We start from the raw sequence: 21,225 nt of genomic DNA, 5'->3' as shown, positions 1-21,225 counted from the left end.
ATAATTAAGTTATAGGGTTAATTTAGTCGGAGGAAGTGACTATTATTAATTATCGTATGCCTGTCTATCTAAAATTAAGTTGTGAGATTCAATCTCATAAATTATACACATAATACATATTCAATTAGGGTTTGTTTGGTAGTTATGACATGTTTCGTTTAGACATGATACAATAGGGATAGTTATCATAGTTTCGATTAGTTAATTTATCATAATTGGCAGTTTGGTAACTAAAGGTAATTGTGAGTTATTTTATTTAGGTGTTTGGTACAACAAGATACAAATAAGAATAAAAAATATGATTGTCAAAATTATCCTTATTAATTTAACTTAATGTCTAAACTATCCTTATGTTGCCATAATAATTCCTATAAGACGCTCCCCTCAGAATCTCACCACGCTATTCTCACTTCTAAGCAGTTTTATATTGTGCTTCCACGTCATGAAGAATCTGGTGAGTTTACTCATTTTCTTCTAAACAAGTATTGCTTATTTTGTTTGTTCAATTGGTGATTTAATTCTCCCCTAAAATCCCAATATATTAGGTTATTTTGTTTAGATATTCGAGAGTTTTTCTTTTCTAATTTAAATGGCACTGTGTATTCGCCTCTAAGAAGCCGCAGTCAAAGAATGATGAAGATTTGGCTTTTGAGCATGAACATGTGTGTGGTTATATCCGAATGTGGGTGGACGACAATGTTCGCAATCTTGTTGAAAATGAAGAAAATGCGAAGACACTCTGGAATACTCTTGAGAAGTTGTACGCCTCCAAGACAGATAACAACAAACATTACCTGCTGAAACAGTTGATTAATTTGAGATACTCCGAGGTTCGCCTATATCGAATCATGTGAACGAGTTTCAAGGCGTGTTGAATTAGTTGTCTAGTGTTGGTGTTACTTTTGAGGACGAGATACTTGGTTTATGGTTACTCAATACTTTGCATGATTCTTGGGAAACATTTCGAGTCTCGCACACTAACTCTGCTCCTGAAGAAAAAATGTCATTTGATTATGCCAAGAATGGAATTCTCAATGAAGAGATTCGAAGGAAGACTCAAGGCACATCGTCGCAGAATGAAGTCTTGTTTACAGAGTAGAGGGGGAGAAATCCAAATATAGGTCTAGATAGTCCAAATACAAGGATGTTGAGTGTTATTATTGCCACAAGCCAGGTCATATCAAGAAAAATTGTTGGTCTTTGAAGAACAAGGAGAATGGGAATAATAAGAAGACAGAGAGGTATGAAGAAGATAGTATTGACCGTGTTGATGCTGCTACAAGTGATGATCTTGTTATTGTTTCTGATGACCATGATATTAATTTGGTCTCTTCTGATATATGTTGGATTGGTGACTCCGTTGCCGTAGTCCATGTTACTCCCAGAAGAGAGTTTTTCAACACGTACATCGTAGGTGATTTTAGTCCATTGAGGATGGGCAACAGTGCTCTTACTAAAGTTATAGGCATTGGAAATATTCATCTGAAAATGACGAATGGTTCGACAATGCTACTTCGAGATGTCAGACATGTTGCAGATGTTCTGTTGAACTTGATTTCCATTAGGATACTTGATAGTGGTGGTTATGGAAATATCTTTGTTGATGGAAAATGGAAGATCAGCAAATGGTCCATGATATTGGCTAAAGGTTCGAAGTTGAAGGAAAATATGTATATGTTGGAAGCTTCAATTTCAGATGACTCGGTGAATGTTGTTGGTAAACAATGTTTACCAGATTTGTGGCATAAGAGGTTGAGTCATATTAGTGCCAAGGGACTTGAAAATTTGGTAAAGAAGAATGTTCTTCCAGGTGCTCAAAGTTCTAGTTTTGAAAAGTGTTTCTCATTGCCTTGAAGGGAAACAGAATCGAGTATCTTTCAAAACTAATCCTCCCACCGGCAATTAAATTTATTAGATTTGGTTCACTCGGATGTTTGTGGTCCTTTGAAGGTAAAAAATAATGGTGGTGCATCTTATTTTGTGACATTTATTGATGATCATTCCAGGAAGCTACGGGTATAAAAGACTAAAGATCAAGTGTTTGGCAAGTTCAAGGAGTTTCAGCCCAAGCAGAAAGACATACTGGAGAGAAACATGAAGCAATTATCCAACACTTAGAATAAAAGCAAAGTTATGAACAAAACGGATACCAAAAACTAGAATTATATAAACCAATAAAAGTTACTAACACATCCCAAGAATTCTTATAGTTTAGCTACTCATAGAAAAAATAAATTTTTGAAAAGTTTCACGATATTAGACGTCAATTTCTCTTTATTTTATTTTATTTTTTAGAAATGACTCAACTAAGTTGGATTATTCTGAATTTGAATACGACTTAACTAAATTGGGACAAAGGAGAGTACTCCCTCCATTCTATAAAAGATGGCACACTTCTTTTTTGCACTCGTTTTGTAAAAATGATACTTAATAAATAGTTAGAGTTGAGAGAGTAGACTAAGAGAGAAAATAATGTAGCCCTACATTATTTTCTCTCAGTTTACTCTCTCTTCATTTAACTATTTATTAAGTATTATTTTTACAAACAAATGCGAAAAAAAAATGATATCTTTATTGAAGGAGAGAGTACTATAGGCATGCACAAACCAAACCGGACCGCCGGTTCATGAACCGAAATCGGCGGCTGCGGTTCGAACCGGCCGACAGTTCGGCAGTTCAAGGGGGCCGGTTCAGGTTCGAAAATATCACGAACCGTAACCGGCGGTTCAAAACTGGTGGTTCATCGGTTCGAACCGCCGGTTCAATAAAATTTTTTAAAAAAATTTATTATTTATAAAATCAATTTTCACAAATAAATAAACATAATAATTTCATAATAGCCCATATTTATTTGTTGGGCCTATGATTCTAAGAAACCATTTTTGGTTGTTTCTCTTTTATAGAGACATCCTTGAATATTTTGTGTTTCACTTTCGATGTGGGACAAAATATGTTGAACTATTTTCTCTTATAAGTACATGTTTAGATCATTCATTCATCTTTTTCCAATGTGGGATACAAGACTTTCATTTATTTTCTACTTTTCTTTATTTTTTTACTACATTTTATTATTTACTAACTTTATCTTTATTTTTGTTATGATTCATTTTCTAAGACAAATTTATAAATAATAATAGAATCAAATAGAATAGTTCAATTAAATTTGAATGTTGCATGTTGCTCATAATTTCTATATTTATAGAATGTGGATGTGTTCAAATAATAATAATAATTGGATTTAAATGTACTCACTTTTAAGAATTCTAAGAAACCATTATTGGTTGTTTCTCTTTTATAGAGACATCATTGAATATTTTTTGTTTCACTTTCAATGTGGGATAAAATATGTTGAAGTATTTTCTTTTATAACTACATGTTTAGATCATTCATTCATCTTTTTCCAATGTGTGATACAAAACTTTTATTGTTTTCTACCTTTCTTTATTTTTTACTACATTTTATTATTCACTAACTTTATCTTTATTTTGTTATGATTCTTTTTCTAAGACAAATTTATAGATAATAATAGCACCAACTAGAATAGTTTAATTAAATTTGAATGTTGCATGTTGCTAATAATTTGTATATTTATAGAATGTGGACGTGTTCAAATAATTGGATTTAAATGTAAGTATGTTGTTAATTTTTCTCAATATATTGATTAAAATGTGAAAAAAATAACAATGAATATAATTGGTATAATAATGATAAAAATAGATAACTAAAGAATGATTTGTTTAGTGGTATAATATAGTTTATATATTAGTAGTAGACTAATAGTATGATTTTGTATAATAGTTGTTATTCTAATAGATGTAGTATAATTTATATAAATAAAATTATTATTTGTTAATATATTCTTGATAGATAAGAATAAACACTTATTGAGTAATATGATTTGTATATAGATAAATAATTATTTATATTAAAAAATAATACTTTATGTAATTATATTTATTCTTAATTATTCATATTATAGTTATCACTAAAAAAAATTGGATGCTATCATGCCTATATCGAAACAGATCTTGGGTCTATTACACATCACATCAGACATAAGGCTTCACACAACTGAAGTATATGGTACCTATATTATTTACTTTTTTTTATATTCAGGTGTTTTGGGACACATTTTATATGTGAACGGATGTATAATTTTTCTTAGAATTTTTCATGCAAAAATATCTTAACATTCTCAATGTGTGATTTTTGAGATAAACTCAACATATTATTCTGGCCACTCGTATAACCTTTCATTCAAAAGATGTAACTAGCTTTGCCCATAAACTTCATCATGTTGGGTTAGGACTCCCAACTTGTAGAAAAACGATTCATATATTATTTGCTCATTTATTTACTTAAATAGGTCAATGGAGAGCTTATAAATACCTATCAAGAGTGTAGGAGCCGCATTATTGAGAGAAGAGAGAAAAAAAAACGCGTAGAAGGAAAAAAGAGAGAAAAGAGTGTTCTCCAAGTTTCTGCACTGCGCAGTCCCGGATTTTGTCTTGTTCGGAGGTCTAAACGTTGTCCGATCGACTTGATATTTTAACTGGAGGTAGAAGACTCGAGGTTCTTCATTATTACCGAAGGAAATTGAATTTGAACAGTTAGATCTTCAGTTATAAATTTCTGAACGTGACTGCAGTTTCTTGAGATGTTTATTTCATCTATTTTGAAGTTGTATTGATTATTTAGGGCATGTTTGATAGCACAGGTAGGATATAACAAGATATGTAACTCTTGATAACAAATGAGGGCCGAACTCAAGATTAGGACAAGGTAAAGATTTTATACTATTTGTTTGATAGATAAAATAATAACTAAGATTATGTCATATATACAACTGAAAAAGGACATATTGGTCCACTGCCATACACTAGCTTGTGGTGGTCACTTCGGGCCAAAGAAGACAGCGAGGAAAGTACTTGATAGCGGATTTTACTGGCCCTCGATCCATAAAGACACCTACGAATACTGCAAGAGATGCCCAAGGTGCCAGCTGACTGGAGGAATCTCTACAAGAGACGAGATGCCACAGACCCCCATAATAGTATGCAAGATATTCGATGTATGGGGAATGGATTTCATAGGACTCTTCCCATCTTCTGAAGGCAATCTCTACATTCTGGTAGCAGTGGACTATGTGTCCAAATGGATAGAGGCGAAGGCAACAAGGACGTGTGAGTCCAAGGAGGTGGCCAAGTTCTTAAAATCAAACATCTTTACCCGGTACGGGGTACCGCGAGCCATCATCTCTGATCAAGGGACTCATTTCGTCAACAGAACCACCGAAGCTTTGATGAGGAAGTATGGTGTCCACCACCGCCTGTCCACACCTTACCACCCGCAGTCAAATGGCCAGGCTGAAGTGTCGAACAGAGAGATCAAGGCGATCGTAGAAAAGACGGTCAACCCCACGAGGAAATATTGGAGCCGTCGTCTGGAGGACGCGCTTTGGGCTTACAGGACCGCTTTCAAAACACCGATCGGAATGTCCCCCTTCCGGCTGGTATTTGGGAAGATGTGCCATCTTCCTCTGGGAGTCGAGCATCAAGCTTTCTGGGTGATCAAAGAAATGAACCTGAATGCCGAGTCTGGTGTTGAAGAGAGGAGACTGCAGCTGCAAGAGCTTGAGGAGCTCCGCCTTGATGCTTACGATTCTACCATGTGGTATAAGGAAAAGACAAAGATGTGGCACGACAAGAACCTTCGCAAGAAGGAGCTCAAGGTGGGCCAGAAAGTGCTACTCTTCCAGTCAAGACTCAAGCTGATGCCTGGGAAGTTGCGGTCAAGGTGGATCGGCCCCTATACCATCATCGCCATCAGAGCAAATGGAGCAATCGAACTCCAAGGAAGCGATCCTGATTCGCCTTCCTTTATGGTGAATGGGCATAGGGTGAAGATATATAGAGATGGAATGGAGACGTGTGTGGTGGACGACATTCCACTGCTCATGCCTAACTCTCGCCAGTAACGCAGGTAAAAGGAGTGACCGGGTACTCTTGGGTAGTGTGCTTGATCAAGCAACAAATTTCTAAACCTACAAAACTGATCAAGTGACATCCTAAGGGCACTCAGCCAAGTCCTTGGTAGTTAGTGTAAATATTTTTCGTGTTATTAGTTTTAAACTCTTAGGAAATTAAAAGTTGGAAAAAAGGAAGAAACTGATCAAGTGGTTAATATTTGAGTATTCAACTGGAATTAATTGTCCACTTGATCAGTTGAAATTTGAATTTAATTGGTGGGTTACAGTGGTTGAATTGATCAGGGCAGGGTGATGGCAGGACGCGTGCACTCATTGAAAAGGTATCGGAGAGCGCTAACTGCTGCATTGAAAAGTCGTACTGGAGAAAGGAAGCGTATCGGGGAAGCTAAGTCAGTTGTCGCTCTGAAAAAAACGCGCATGTACTCGAAGCGTCGCAGGGATCTCAACAGTCGGGATCTCGATATAAAAGGCAGCTTTCTGAACAGTATTTCACTTTTGCCCAACCGCCTACAGTACACTATATTTGCTCTCATCCATACCTCTCAAGGCTTCAGAACCCTTTCCCAAGTTATCATCCCTTCCACAGAAACCACCCACAGCCATCACAAAAAAAAATGAAAATCACTCAACTCAGCACTTCCTCCTCATCCTCAAAGGCCGGCGGCCAGCAGTGGTGACCGAAGACCCTCGTCCCTAGCCAAAACAGTACCGGAAACCCCCGACCCTTCCACACCAACCACCGCAGTTCCTCTGTCACAACCTAGCGCCGCCGCTCCTCTTCATACAGTGGACCCGGCCGCCATGAGGCGCCTAGAGAATATCCTCCGTAGCATACCCACCGAAACAGATCCCACGGCGGCTTATGCCACCCTAAAAGCCCAGCTCGGAATTTTCCGGTCTAAGGACCCCGCTTCGACTCCCGTACCCCAAAATCCTCCATCTTCTCCCCCCAAAACACAATCTCTCCCTCACGCTCCTAAACCTACTCCCATTTTCCTTCTGGTACAATACAGCGGAGACGACACCGACGAAGAAGAGAGAGGAGCGCAGCCTGTTGCCGCTCCGGTCGAGGGAGTGGAGTCCGTACTTCCACCAGCAGCAGAGGGCACACCTGCCCAAAACATCCCATCACCAGCGAGTGGTGGGGGTTCTACTTCTGCCCACGGGCCACAGCCGATAGAGGTTGTGGACATTGACGATGATGATATGGAAGATTTTCCGCCGCCTCCCAGCGACATTCTACTGCATCAGATGGAGGCTGACTGGATTTTTCTCCAAGCTATGGAGGATGAACCGGAGAGGGAGGAGCAGCCGCTGAGCCGCATGATGACAATGGACCACTTTCTGGGGGAGACAGAGGCCTTGAGAGCCAACCAGTTGAGAAGGGAAGAGGAGACGATGGAGCAGAGACCCCGCGTAGTGCGGCGACTGGTGGATGAGGAGGAGCCAATGAACCAAGGGGCTGGTGAGGCAGTTGATGATAGTGAGGCTGTTGAGGACAGCCGTGTGAGAGCTGAGAGAGAAAGAAAGAGGAAGGGGAAGGAGATAGCTCACCCTCCTCCTAAGAGGATACGCCCTGCCGATGTGGGGATTGTGATCACTGACGCCTACCAACTGGCCTCCCCACAAGAAGGAGACGAGGGCAGTGACACAGAGGGCCGAGAGTTGCGCTGGACTCGGACGTCCAGGAGGCAACAAGGAAGTCCTGCAACACCCCCTGCTGCCGACTACTCCATACCGACTGTGGCCTTGACCCCGGACCTCCTCCAGCAAATGCTAGAGTTTGACAACCCCAAATGGCAGGAGGAGGTTAACCAGCGGGTGACCAACCAGAAGAGGCTGAAGGCCGGGAAGAAACTCCACCAACCATCCCTGGAGACGATCCGGGATGAGGAGAAGTTTGCCGAGTACATTACCGGCATTGGATTTGAGTGGTTGTTGGAGGTTGATGAGACTCCCGTGCCGGAGGTTTTGGCCAAGGAGTTCTTCACGTCTTTCCGGTTTACCGGCAGTACAGACTTGGAGACCAGGAGCGTCTCTTTCCGGGTGTTTGGCCGCGGCCAAAAGATGAGCTTAAACGAGTTCTCCATTAGGATGGGACTCTATACAGATGCCCAGGTAGCCAACGGGGAGTGGTTCGGGCGTGATATCGGCCTCCCACAGAGGAAGCCAGACTTCGATCAGCAGGCCGTCTAGAAGGCCTTATGCAATGGACGCGCCCCAGCTTTCAAAGCCTCTGAATCCAGAGGAGATCATATTGCTGATCCAGCCCTCCACCTCGCCCAGGTCTACCTCGGTTGCAAGCTCCTTGGTCAAGCCAACACGATGGCGATCATAACCCTGGCCGAGCTATACTTTATGTGGAGCATGAGAGAGCAGAGGAAGGTCCATCTTGGCTTCTGGCTGGCCTACTCCATTAATCAAATTGCTACCCGCCCAGCCCGCCATTTAAACGTCTGCCACCTCCTTGGAGCTTATCTGAGGAGAAACTGGAATGTGGAGTGTGCCGGACGTACCCTTCTTTGCCCTAGCCCTGAACTATTTGACCTGGATTTCTTTTTTAGAATATAGGTACTTGAAAAGAAGCAAGGAGGGAAGTTCCGCTTCTATGCCACTGGCCGGCGGGAGCAACAAAAAGATCAGCCAGAGAGCAAGAGGAGCCTTGGCAAGCAACAGAAGCCAAGGCTGGATTTGGTGCCCACTCGGGGGACTGAGCAAGAGGAGGCTCCTCGAGCTGATGATGGATGGAAGCTCCACATGGAGCAAATGATGCAGCAGCTGGTGGAGAATTCCCACGCTCAACTGGTCATGCTGACCAGGTTGCTGGAGGCAATCCGCAATCAAGCCACTGCCACGCAACCACCACCTCCCTCTCCACGCTCTCCTCCAGTCCGGCGTACCTCTTCCAGGCATCCCTCTGCTTCTCCCAGTCAACCCTCTCAGAAGAAGTAGTATACCCCTCACCCAACTCGTTCCATTCAAAACAATTTCTATTTTTAATTTGAATCTTTGGTCTGTATAAATACTTTAATTCATCTCGCACTTAGACCTTTGTCGGGTCTAAGTGTGAGAAGTTTATGCATTTCTCTGCTCGTTTTTTACTGCCTATGTGTTTTTGTTCATGTTTTTCTATTTTTCGACATGCTTTGATTTTTGGCACTATCTCCCACTTAGCCCAGTGTCTGGTCTAAGTGTGAGAAGTTTTCCTTGATTTGTTAAATCTTTGTTATGGCCTAACCCCTTTTCCACTGCATCAAGTCGCTCGAGGGCGAGCTAATATGTAGTGGGAGGAGGGAGGGTTAGCCTAATTGAATCATTCATGTCAACTTAAAAAATAAAAAAAAATGCAAAAATATCAAATGGAAATAATTAGGGCAGTATGCATGCAATTGGATAAATGAAAGATATGGATGCTTTGGGAAGAGTAAGAAAAAGGACTCAGTACGTTTACATGTAGAAACTTGATTGCTAAACTTGATCAGTTTGAACGACGCAAGTATGATGGAAATGCTCAATTTTAAAACCTTCTATGAAGCCTCTCTATATGTGAGTTATAAGCTAAAGTAGAACACTTTCTACTGTTTTTAAAAAGAAAAAAAATACGAGAGGCTACTTTTTAATATTTAGATTAAAATTGCACAAGTAGTAAGGACTAAAGGCATTAGGACTTAACCATTTGAGCCTTTTCTTCCTTCGTTTCATGAACCCGCCTCATCAAACAAGACACCCCCTAGTTAACCACGTTGAGCCCATATACACTTTTACCCGTCTTTTGAAACCGAAACCCATATCTCTATACATTTTTACCAACACGTGAGGAAAATGGGTCAAAGAGGTGAATTATTTCAAAGAAAAAGGGATAGCAATAGAATAGCCAAAATAAAAGGGTAGTCGGGTTGAGCAAGTTAGTCAATCAGGTTGATCATGTCAGAAATCAAGTCAAAAAAAAATTAGTTGAGAAAAGAGGGCAGGAAAAAGTTGTAACCTGACCCAGTAAGTCGAAAGTTAGGGAATAAGCCAAAAATTAAAGGCTAAATGTCGTAACTTGACCAAGTGAGATATCCAGTGGCAAAGTAATTACTCAGCCTGATCCGACAAGTTTGTTCAGATCTTTGGTCTCTTGACTCATGTGTTTTTCTTTTTACAGTTTATATTTTTAACTTAGAACCCCTAGGACCCTACCCTAACACATTACTCCCCTTAAGCCCCATTACAACCAAAACAAAGACCTTAAGGAACTATCTTGTGCAGTCCGATTCGAGGTATTAAACTTGAGGTAATTACCTAGTGAACAGTCCTAACATCTCTGGTGAGAAATGAGTGAATCCAACAGTTGGTTTAAATTGAACAATCTTGACAAACTAACACCTTGATCAAGTGAACGCGAAAGGGAAGAAACATAAGCTGCTGGCAAATGGATTGACCTCGACCTCGGGTATGATTGTTGGAAGTTTATTCGGTTTTATGCATCTATGTGAATATGTGTTTTTGTTTTGAGTTGTGTTTTTCTTTTCGTCTTCTTTTACTTTCTTGGAATGAGTAAACCATGCCTGAAATTTGCCTTATCTTTTTCTTTTCTTTTTCTTTATACTTGGGGACAAGTATGTTTTAAGTGTGAGCAGTTTGATAAGGTCTATTTCATGCATCGGTTTAGGGGTGAAATGTATGCTACTTGATCAGTTTATCACGCAAAGCGAGTGTTAATTGTGCAGGAATGCCGCTTGACGAAGGGCAACAAGACCAAGCTAATCAAGCTGGTGCAGATGGCGAAAAAGGACAAAGATCGGGTGGAATGATCAAGGGGGATGATCAAGCAGTTAGGCGAGGACCACGACATTCTAGAAGAGAAGCATGTGTAGCTGATGAGTTGGATAGGATCATCAATCAGTTATCAAGAATGAAGGAGAATCCTCATTCGATTGCTGAGGGACCACCGCATTCTAGAAGAAGGGGCACGTGTCAATTGATGAGGTGCGCGATCCTAGCATGAGCGAATATTCTCTGTCGAAATCGTTATCGAACTGGAGGTCGTTGTGGCGAGCATATAAATAGAGGATGTGCCACCATAATGAGAGAGCTCTGAATAATCTTTTTTTGATCTTCCTTTTTATCTTCTTTTTTTCCATTTCTAGTTTAGTTTCCAGTTCCGAAGATGGCTTAGTTAGAGAAATGATCAGTTAGAAAGAGTGACCGAAGGGAGCGCGACAGAATACTCAATATATGTTCGGCACCGTCTCAAGTTTCCGACCGAGAACCTCTCGGCTTTACTCGCTTTCTTATTTTCTGAAGTTGTTAGCTTAGTTTAATTCTGTGTTGTTCCGTAGTTAAAGAATCAATCTTTTTGTAGTTCGCATGTTCACAGTACTGATCTGAGCTTTGAATATAAAATTCGGGGTTATTTGGTTTTCGAGAAAATTGTCCACAGTTCCAGTTTAGTTTGCTTTAAAGTCTCTGATCCAGTGTCTCATTATGTTGAAAGTCAAGGTGTTTTCGTAGTTTCGTAGTGTGATTAGGTAGTTAGTCTTTATTCCAACCTGTCGTTCACTTGGTCCAATTTCTGTTTTTCTTCCAGCATGATGAATGCCTTGATCAAGTAGATAGTTTATTTTCTGCCTAGCGTAATCCAGTAGCTTAAAGCCTGGCAGCAGTCGACCCCTGTTCACTACTCACACACTCAACACACCGGTTTCTCTGTTGGATCGACCCCGAACTTGCCGCTTTACTGTTAAAGTAGTGTAAATTTGGGAGTTATAAAAATATATTTGCGGTGGGAACGAGAGAGAACGTCTTGATCAAGTGGCAACGACATTTGCTAACTAATACACTCAGTTCAGTTATCTTCCATATAACTTGATCCACTCGCTTCTTAAATCGCGTCCGACCAATGGGTAGGATAAAATGTATAACCTTCTACAAAAGATGCACGAGGACACCAATTCACGATTGCAATTGCTATCAACCAGGATCTGGTATGGAGTTGATCTTACTCAGGCAAGGAAGGATATGTTCGAGCGTCTAGGTGATATTCCAGGGCTTTCACTGGATGACAAGTTTGATGTGTGTAAAATGATTGCAAAGGAATCAGATCGATTGGATATTTTTATGGGGCTGCCGAAGATTGCTAGGTATGTAATCCCTCCGTCCGCCATTAGGAGTCTCATTCCTTGGCGGCACGGGTTTTAAGAAATGTTAAGAAAAGTATGTGGAAAGAGTTAGTGGAATATGAGTCTCAGTTGTATATATTAGTTTTAAATTAAATGTGAGTGGAATGAGTTAGTGGAATGTGGGACTCAATTACTATTTATGGTAAAAGTGAACCGGAACTCCTATTTGCGGAGGACTAAAATAGAAAAATGGAACTCCTATTCGCGGACGGAGGGAGTATATGTTATGCGAGTCTTGTAGGAGAAGCATGGACATTGAAGGTGTAACTGAAAAACTCGGGGAATCGTCTTTGCTTTCCACTTCAAGTTGTGCTTCATTCGTAAAATAGTGTTCAACAACAATCCATCAATCTACTCGTAACTTTGTCGAATGACCAATCAGTCGACGAAGGCGAGGATGGTGATGGTGGCGGAGAAGGTGGAGATGGTAGGTTTAAGGTTCTCATTTTAAGCAACTCAGCGAGAGGATTGAGGGAGGTGACGACCAATTTAGGGTTTCGTGGAGAGGGAGGCGGCGGGTTCAATTACTGTTCGTAGAGAGGGAGGTGGTTTAATAATATGTGAGATTATCATTTTTTGCCTTTTATGTGTATGGTTTTTATTTAAATAATTTATTATTTAAAACTTGTTTTTTATTTTGCTAAATATGGAACATTTTAATCAGGACTCCGACTCCTAAAATGGAATGAATAAAAATGAAAAATTGAAACCGCTAAAGAGAGTATAATTTTGCAAACGGAGGAAGCCCAAAGCATATTTATACAAATCAAGAAATTCAGTATAATTTTTTATGTTAGTATCTTTTGATAGACGAAAGAGAGCGACCCAATTAAGAGCACCCACAACCGTGCTCTTGTCAGCGGTACGGTTGTGGGCCCGGGCGGTACTATTCATGCATGCTCTCTGGCAAGAGCACAACACCCACAACTGTGCTCTTCCGCAAGGACGAGCACAATTAATATAAAATTCAATTATACAAAAACATTTTCGTAATACTAAAATTCATTAAAAAAACCACAATAAAAATTACAAATTACAAATAAAATAAAAAGACATAATTAAAATCCTAAAAATTAAAAATTACATAATTAAAATACTAAAAATTAAAAATTACATAATTAAACTCCTAAAAATTAAAGATGAGAATGATGATGAGAATTGTGTAGTGAAAATGTGAATTTTTGGGAGTGAAATTGGGGGTATTTATAGATGAAAGTGTGTATTTTTGGGGTAAAAAAAATGAAAAAAAATTAAAAAGATGTAAAAAACGGTTATAAACGGATATATTTTTTTGGGGAAGTGAAATTTTTTCTTTTTTATTTTTTATCGGTTTTTTAATTAAAAAACCGATTTTTAAAAAAAAAATAAAAAATTTTTAAACTCAAAAAAACTCATTAAAAAACCACAATAAAAATTACAAATTACAAATAAAATAAAAAGACATAATTAAAATCCTAAAAATTAAAAATTACATAATTAAAATACTAAAAATTAAAAATTACATAATTAAACTCCTAAAAATTAAAGATGAGAATGATGATGAGAATTGTGTAGTGAAAATGTGAATTTTTGGGAGTGAAATTGGGGGTATTTATAGATGAAAGTGTGTATTTTTGGGGTAAAAAAAATGAAAAAAAATTAAAAAGATGTAAAAAACGGTTATAAACGGATATATTTTTTTGGGGAAGTGAAATTTTTTCTTTTTTATTTTTTATCGGTTTTTTAATTAAAAAACCGATTTTTAAAAAAAAAATAAAAAATTTTAAACTCAACGGCTATGCCGTTGACGAATGGGAGGGCGACACGTGTGCGTCCGCTGGCACGGACGTGCTCGATACATCGAGCAGCGCCGTGCCAGCGGCGCGGCTGCAGCGGCGGCGGTCCTTCGCCTTGCCAACGGCGCGGACGGCTCGCCAGTCGCCACCGCTGCGGATGCTCTAATTATGGTAGTGTATTGTTTGAGACGATACGCACCCAAACTTATGAGTCGCCACCGCTGCGGATGCTCTAATTATGATAGTGTATTGTTTGAGACGATACGCACCCAAACTAACCCTCATATCTATGCACTGAAACATTATTAATGAATACCGTAGCATCAACTTCAATTAATTTCTCGCCAATAAAATTCAATTTTTTTTAGCTCAGACAAACTCAATTTAATTCTGTTGACAAAATGGCCAAAAATCACAAACGCCAATTACACTTTTTAGGTCAATAAATATATTTCCAATATATTTATAACAAATAAAAATATTTATATCAGCCATTTAAGACTAAGACCTCTTCTCCCCCAGATAATTCTTACTCCATCTTCGCCACTATTTTTAATTCATTCATATATTAGTATTAAACTGCATATTGATTAATATGGTTTATATAATTGGATGTTTGTTTTTTTTCTAATAATTGTTATTGCACACAGTTCTCACTCATCTGACTTTTCTTCATCTCTGAATTTATTCCTCTTCTTCCTCTACAAGAATCGATTAATTCTGTTTGCTTTAATTCAGATTCGTGCGTTTTTCTCCTCTTTTCTGTAATTTTTCGGAATGGAAATATCAAATTCAGAAGCTACGAATATTGATTCCGCGTCGCCAAGCAATGGAGGGGGCCAAATCCTGCAGTTCCCCTCAATCCGGTTCCTACGGTCCCCAATTTCATCCCTAATTGAATACTCCGGTTTGCTCCGGGTCCGACCCGAATACCGCTACTCACAAGCCCTACCTCTGATACCGGAGAGGAATGCTCAAAATCCCGAGCCAGTTGACGGCGGTGATGAAGCTAGTGGCAGTGGTGTTGGAAATTCCGGCAATAGCAGTAACAGTGGGGAGGTTTCGATTCGGATCATCGGGGAGCAGGATAGAGCTGCGAGTAATGGGGAGAATGTGGCGGGATTGGGTGCGGAGGAGTCCACGGTTGGGGGTGATGATGTTAATCGGAGCGCGGCGGGAGATGATAATAGTAATAGGGAAGGATCGTCGTACCAGAGATACGATATTCAGCAGGCGGCGAGGTGGATTGAGCAGATTCTTCCGTTTTCGTTGCTCTTGTTGGTTGTTTTCATCCGCCAGCACTTGCAAGGTAGTATATCGTGATAATTTATTGATTGATATGATATGATTTATTGTTTTAATCACATCTGTCTGTGTTGAAGAACTGCCCATCCTTTTGTGGAGGAGGTTTTAATTTGATTAACAAACTTGTAAAAAAATTGGTATGTAGATGATAGATGTGTAACTTCTTTCCTTACACTAATATGAGATGAATTTCAAGTGTACCTTCAGTTTTGAAAATAAATGGAGACTTTGATGAAGTTGATACTCACAACAATGCAAGTTTTATACACCTACAAAGTTATAATCTATAATCTACTCTGTTTCAAGTAAAACAAACTTTATATCCATGTAGCATTTGTATCTGGTTTTGGCTTTGTAGTGCTGCTGTCTTGTTCTTGTTGTCATCTGAATTTCCTGTTGGGTCCAACAGTTGACTTTTCAATGAATGGTTTCAGGATTTGCTGTTACTATTTATTCCACCGCCATCTTATTGAAGTCCAATGACATTCTTCGGAAGCAAACTGCTCTAAAGGTGGATTCATGTTCCATAAGCTGAACTATAGCAGTAATATAAAGTCATTCTGATAAAGACTCCCTTTTTCTTAAAAGTGTGATGTAAATTGAACAAAGACCTTAAATTTTCTTTTACAGGGAGAAAGGAGGATGAGTGTCCTAGTTGGTTATTTGTTCTTCTTCATGCTTCATATCTTTGGAATATACTGGTGGCATCGTAAGGATGACCTCTTTTATCCACTACTCATGATTCCTCCAAAGGCAATCCCACCTTTCTGGCATGCTATATTTGTCATCCTGGTTAATGGTACAACTTTGTCCCCTGGTTATTGCCCATTCTGTTTATCTCTCTTGCATGCATGCACGCTCGTTGCTTAATTTGATTACTATTTCAGAGATGGAAGCTTTTCGAAATTTACTGGTTCTTGAAGTCATATGTTCTTTTGTTTTAGATTACTTTGTTGTTGATTCGCTAAAGAACAGCTGTTTGTATACCTATAATGACTTAAGGCATTTCAAGAATAGGCTGTCAAAATTGATTTGTGGTTCTATAACTTTTACTTGCTGTCTAAGTGATGCATGCATGGTATTTAGAATATACTGGAATATTTAAAAACTGCATTACTGACTCAAAGAATTATTGTTTTCCAATATTTCCTTACTTACTTTGGATTTTGATACTAGACATAATGGCACGTCAGGCAGCAATGGCTGTGAAGCTGGTTCTGCTAATGTATTATAAGAATGGTAGAGGACACAATTTCCGTAGACAGGTAAAACAGTTTTGAAGCATATAATTTCTATTTTATTCTCTAATGTCATGTAAATAATTTACATCTATTACTAATGTTTTCATGATTCAGGGGCAAATGTTGACTCTGATCGAATATGCACTGCTTCTGTATCGTGCTTTGTTACCAACCCCTGTATGGTATAGATTCTTCTTGAACAAAACATACGGGAGTCTCTTTTCATCATTAACAACCGGACTTTATTTAACTTTCAAGCTAACATCAATTGTTGAGAAAGTAAGTCGGTCCCAATTCTTTTTTCACTTATCTAATACATGAGTCTGTAGATTGGACTTATTTCTCTGTCCCCCTATTAGGTTCAATCATTCTTTGCATCCTTAAAGGCATTATCCCGAAAGGAAATCCATTATGGATCTGTTGCAACATCAGAACAGGTAAAAATTACTGTTGACATCTGTGCTGATATAAAAATACTTAAATTTTCTTTATTGCCAATCATAGAGAAAGCAGAATATAGTAAATTTTGCTGAATATTTTACATTTGCATACTGCCTTTTACTTTCTAAGACTAGAAAAGATTGAAACAAGATGGGAGCAATGCAGAAAGTTTTGGTGAAGCTGATTTCTATAACACTTTAGTGCGGTGATCCCTTCCTATTTCATTGTTATATTGAGTGGGTGTTGACTATAACTTACCCTATTTTCTATTGGCAAGCGCTCAATTTCGTTCCTGGAGTTATATTATCTTCTGACATGCTTTTTCACTCCGTACCCTCATCTGGTTCCTGATGTGTTTGAGGAGTCAAGATACGTGAAGATGCATTTTAAATTGGCAAAACCTTATGATTTATTCTACTTTAGGTAAATGCGGCTGGAGACCTATGCGCCATATGCCAGGAGAAGATGCATGCACCCATTTTCTTACGCTGCAAGCATATTTTCTGTGAAGATTGTGTTTCAGAATGGTTCGTTTTCTTTCCCATTTTTAATTCGGCGCCTTATTATGGAATGCAGTTTGCTCTCACTGATATTCTTGATTTCGCCTCCGCTGTTGCATATCGTCTACTTGTTTCTTAAATTTCTTGTAAACATCTCCCAGTAAAAGGACACACGCCTTAAAAGTTATACAGACTTGCCCCGAGCATACCTAATTTGTTTTCAAGCTCTTCTCATCTGCATTGGTTGATTCTTTCAACATTTTCCCTCCATATTATCACGCGAGTGAACTCACAGGGTTACAACTGCTTTCAGGTTCGAACGAGAGAGAACTTGCCCTCTGTGCAGAGCACTAGTTCGACCTGCTGATCTTCAATCGTACGGGGATGGATCGACTAATCTATTCTTCCAGCTGTTTTAGCGGCGTGCCTATTCCCTAACCTGCTCATCCTCATTCAACAGCAAAAAACTGCACAGGCATTGGATGGAGACGACCAAATTTGGGCACGCAACATATGTTTATACACATATTTAAGGTATATTTATAAATAGGTCGTGTGAAAAGAGTAGTATGGTGAGGGGCGTTAACCTTCCATATCCACATGATGTTTATTTTTTCTTTTTTTAAATTTTTTCATTTCCTTTTTTAACTTTTGCCATTAATCAATGATGGAAATATATTTGGTATGCTGTATCCTTCTAAGTTTGCTTCAAAATGAAAAATGTGCTACTTGACATCATTTTTACTAGTAATTGTTTTTATGGATAAATGAATGATAAATAAACAGTAAAGGCCTCGTTATTGTTATCTTCTAACATGCTTTTTCACTCTGAACTTTAAGATAGGGTTGTGCAAAGTTGAACACGAATCAAACTTAAATTCGACTATATTTAACTCGTTATTATGATACAAATTTATTAAGGGATCTAGTTAGAATATAAAATTAATAACTTAATTTAAGTGCTCTATCCGTCCAATAAGAGTATGTATTTTTAATAAACACGAGTTTTAATGCACAATTGGTAAAGTAAGTGAGATATAGAAAAAGAAAAATGAATTAAAGTATTGTTATTAGAGAATGGTTTCCACCTCGTTAGATGGACCAGAGTTTTCAAAATTAGAAAGTGTATATTCTTGTGGGACGAAATAAAAAGAAAAAAAAGTGTATACTCTTGTTGAACGGAGGAAGTATTCTACTATCATAATTGGTAAATGAGTCTAGAATTTCAAATTAGTTTTATTGTTATATATAATAAAGTATATTAAAATTATGAAAGCACCATAAAGTTTCAGAAATAAAATAACTATTATTAATACTATAAAATTTAAGTACAATTTAAAAGGTTCGCTTGATTGTTTGAGCTCAAATGAGATGGCAGACTAGAAATGCTTGATACATAAAGCTTGGACAGCTTATTTGCACTCAAAAATAAAATTGTTTGATTACTTCGTTGGGTGAGGGTTGGGTTTTGCGGGCGGATTGGCCCTTTTCATCTATTTCCAGCTAAATTAATGTATTATTTAAGTATAATTATATTCTAAGTGATTACCTTAAAATTTAACTTAGCTTAAACTAATAACTTGTACCACTATCCATGTTAATATTAATCTATCAGCTTAATGCCAAATTTCAAATAATTTGAACTATATTTTTATAATTATTTTCTTATATTCAACACTCCCTCCGTCGCACTCTTGATTGGGTAAGAGTTTAATGCATAATTGGCAAACTAAGAGAGATAGAAAGAAAAAGTAACTGAATTGTTGTTAGTGGAGATGAGTCTCATCACATTAGAAAGAAAAGACTTTCCAAAACTAGAAATGCATACTCTTATGGGACGGACTGAAAAGGAAATAGTGCATACAACTGGTTTGATTTAATTAACTTATTTAATAAAAAAATTTAGTTCAAAACAATTATTTATTGTACTAGAATAAATTTCAATTTGCTAAAATTTATGTATAATAAAACCTCAGTCTCAAACATCTCGAAGGGATATAATGAACCTGATCTCGATCAGGACACGATTTAATACAATAACAATACACTTCTTGACAATAATTACTAGTACTATATTCGTCCCTCTGTTGTAGAGACACTTCTTTTAGGCTCTCATTTTAAGAAAATGATACTAATAATTAGTTAGAGTGAAGAGACACTAAAATAAGAATAAGAGAGAGAATTTCTCTCTCTTACTTTACTCTCCCTCCATTTTCGTAACTATTTAATTCTCTCTCTCTCTCTCTCTCTTATTTTACTGTTTCTCCACTTTAACAATTTATTATTATTTTTTCAAAACAAGTGCAGAAAAAATGACTCAGCTACAGAGGAACGAATGAAGTATTACCTAAAATATCGGGGATTCGGGTTATGAAAAACCTCCACCTATTGGCAAGTCAAAGTAATAGAAAATTAATGATAAATTCTCAATGACAATGTTATCTACAATAACTCAAGAATAATAATTTTTTAGATCTCTTCTTTCAGTAATTAGCAAGAAAGACTTCTCTCATTATGATCCTCACCAATGTCATTCGTCATCCTAGGGTAATGAGACTTTAGGATTGACACTGCAATATTTTATGATAGACAATCATTTTCTATCTTAGTTCTGAATATTAATTTATCTAAGGAAGGAACTAGGTAAAGGATCCTCTAGAGATGAGCACCATCACCCTACAATGCAGGATACCTTAAGCTTCACAATGCAACGATAGGTTGTCACTTTCCTATCAATGTTGTAGAAATTGATGTGAATCCCATTGAAGTCATGTTTTGAGTTGCTTATATTCACATTTAAGATGAAGTTAATTAGATTATGTTTGAAATATTTTCAGGTTAGAAGTAAAGCTCGAAGAAGATGTGCAGAATGTGTAGAAAAATGACAAACAAGAGGAACAAAAGACAAAAGGAAGAGTTCAGAATAAAAAGTGAAGTCAGCTAGAAGTTCACTGACCTATCGATCAGTGACTCGCTGAGTTAAACACCATGTTAAACCCAGCCTCTCGCAAGAAAACTTACAACTCTAGAGACGAATCAACAACTCGTAGGGTTCAACACCATGTTGAACCCAACGACTCGTTGGGACGCACATACCAGTAGCGGATCCAAGATTTCCGATCTGAGGGTGCGATAAATAGTTATAGCGATTTAGAATTTCAAAATTCGACGGATTGTGTAATCAAAATTTATGTTTTTTTCGATAAATAAACTTTATTTTATATAAAAATGAAGGTTCTTATACTGCCTCGTACCCATAAAATTATGTGCATTTCAAATTGGTAAAGTAAGAGAGAAGAGGAGAATGATAGTTAGAGCATCCACAACGGCGAGCAGGACGGCGTCCGTCCGTTCGTGCCAGCGGCACGGAGACCTCGTCTGCCGCTGCGCTCGCGCCGCTGGCACGGCGCTGTTCGATGCATCGAGCACGTCCGTGCCAACGAGCAGGTGACGTGGCAGACGCTGATTGGCCAACGGCATAGCCGTTGGCAATTTGATTTTTTTTAAAAAAAAATCGGTTTTTAATTAAAAAATCGATTAAAAATAAAAAAAATATTTTTACACTTCCCAAAAAAATTATATCCATTTTCTACCCACTTTTAATTTTTTTTCATTTTTTTCCCCCAAAAATACACATTTTCATCTATAAATACTCTCACTTTCACACCTAAAAATTCACACCACACTACACAATTCTCATCTACATTCTCTCATTTCCATTCTCATCTACATTCTCTCATTTCCATTCTCAATCTTTCTTCCACTTCTACAACATAAAAATGTCTGGCCACGGCGATCACCCCCTGGGCT

At 38.0% G+C, this 21,225-nt stretch overlaps 2 protein-coding genes across 2 annotated transcripts; both read left to right on the top strand.

The window, feature by feature from the left end:
- The first annotated feature begins 6,790 nt into the window (after positions 1–6,790).
- LOC121745839 lies at positions 6,791–8,185 on the top strand. The gene has a single exon (XM_042139784.1). The coding sequence runs from the start codon at positions 6,791–6,793 to the stop codon at positions 8,183–8,185; it is 1,395 nt and encodes a 464-aa protein (XP_041995718.1).
- Positions 8,186–14,434: 6,249 nt separating this feature from the next.
- LOC121743554 (RING finger and transmembrane domain-containing protein 2-like) lies at positions 14,435–18,153 on the top strand. Its single transcript, XM_042136880.1, has 8 exons — positions 14,435–15,237; positions 15,668–15,744; positions 15,864–16,032; positions 16,410–16,498; positions 16,589–16,753; positions 16,834–16,911; positions 17,339–17,442; positions 17,729–18,153. Exons 1-8 carry the CDS (start codon positions 14,706–14,708, stop codon positions 17,832–17,834), a joined length of 1,320 nt encoding a protein of 439 aa, XP_041992814.1. The 5' UTR covers positions 14,435–14,705; the 3' UTR covers positions 17,835–18,153.
- Positions 18,154–21,225: the final 3,072 nt, after the last annotated feature.

Source organism: Salvia splendens, chromosome 8 (genome assembly GCF_004379255.2).
Source record: "Salvia splendens isolate huo1 chromosome 8, SspV2, whole genome shotgun sequence".
Taxonomy (NCBI): domain Eukaryota; kingdom Viridiplantae; phylum Streptophyta; class Magnoliopsida; order Lamiales; family Lamiaceae; genus Salvia; species Salvia splendens.
This window is presented reverse-complemented; position numbering and strand designations above follow the sequence as displayed.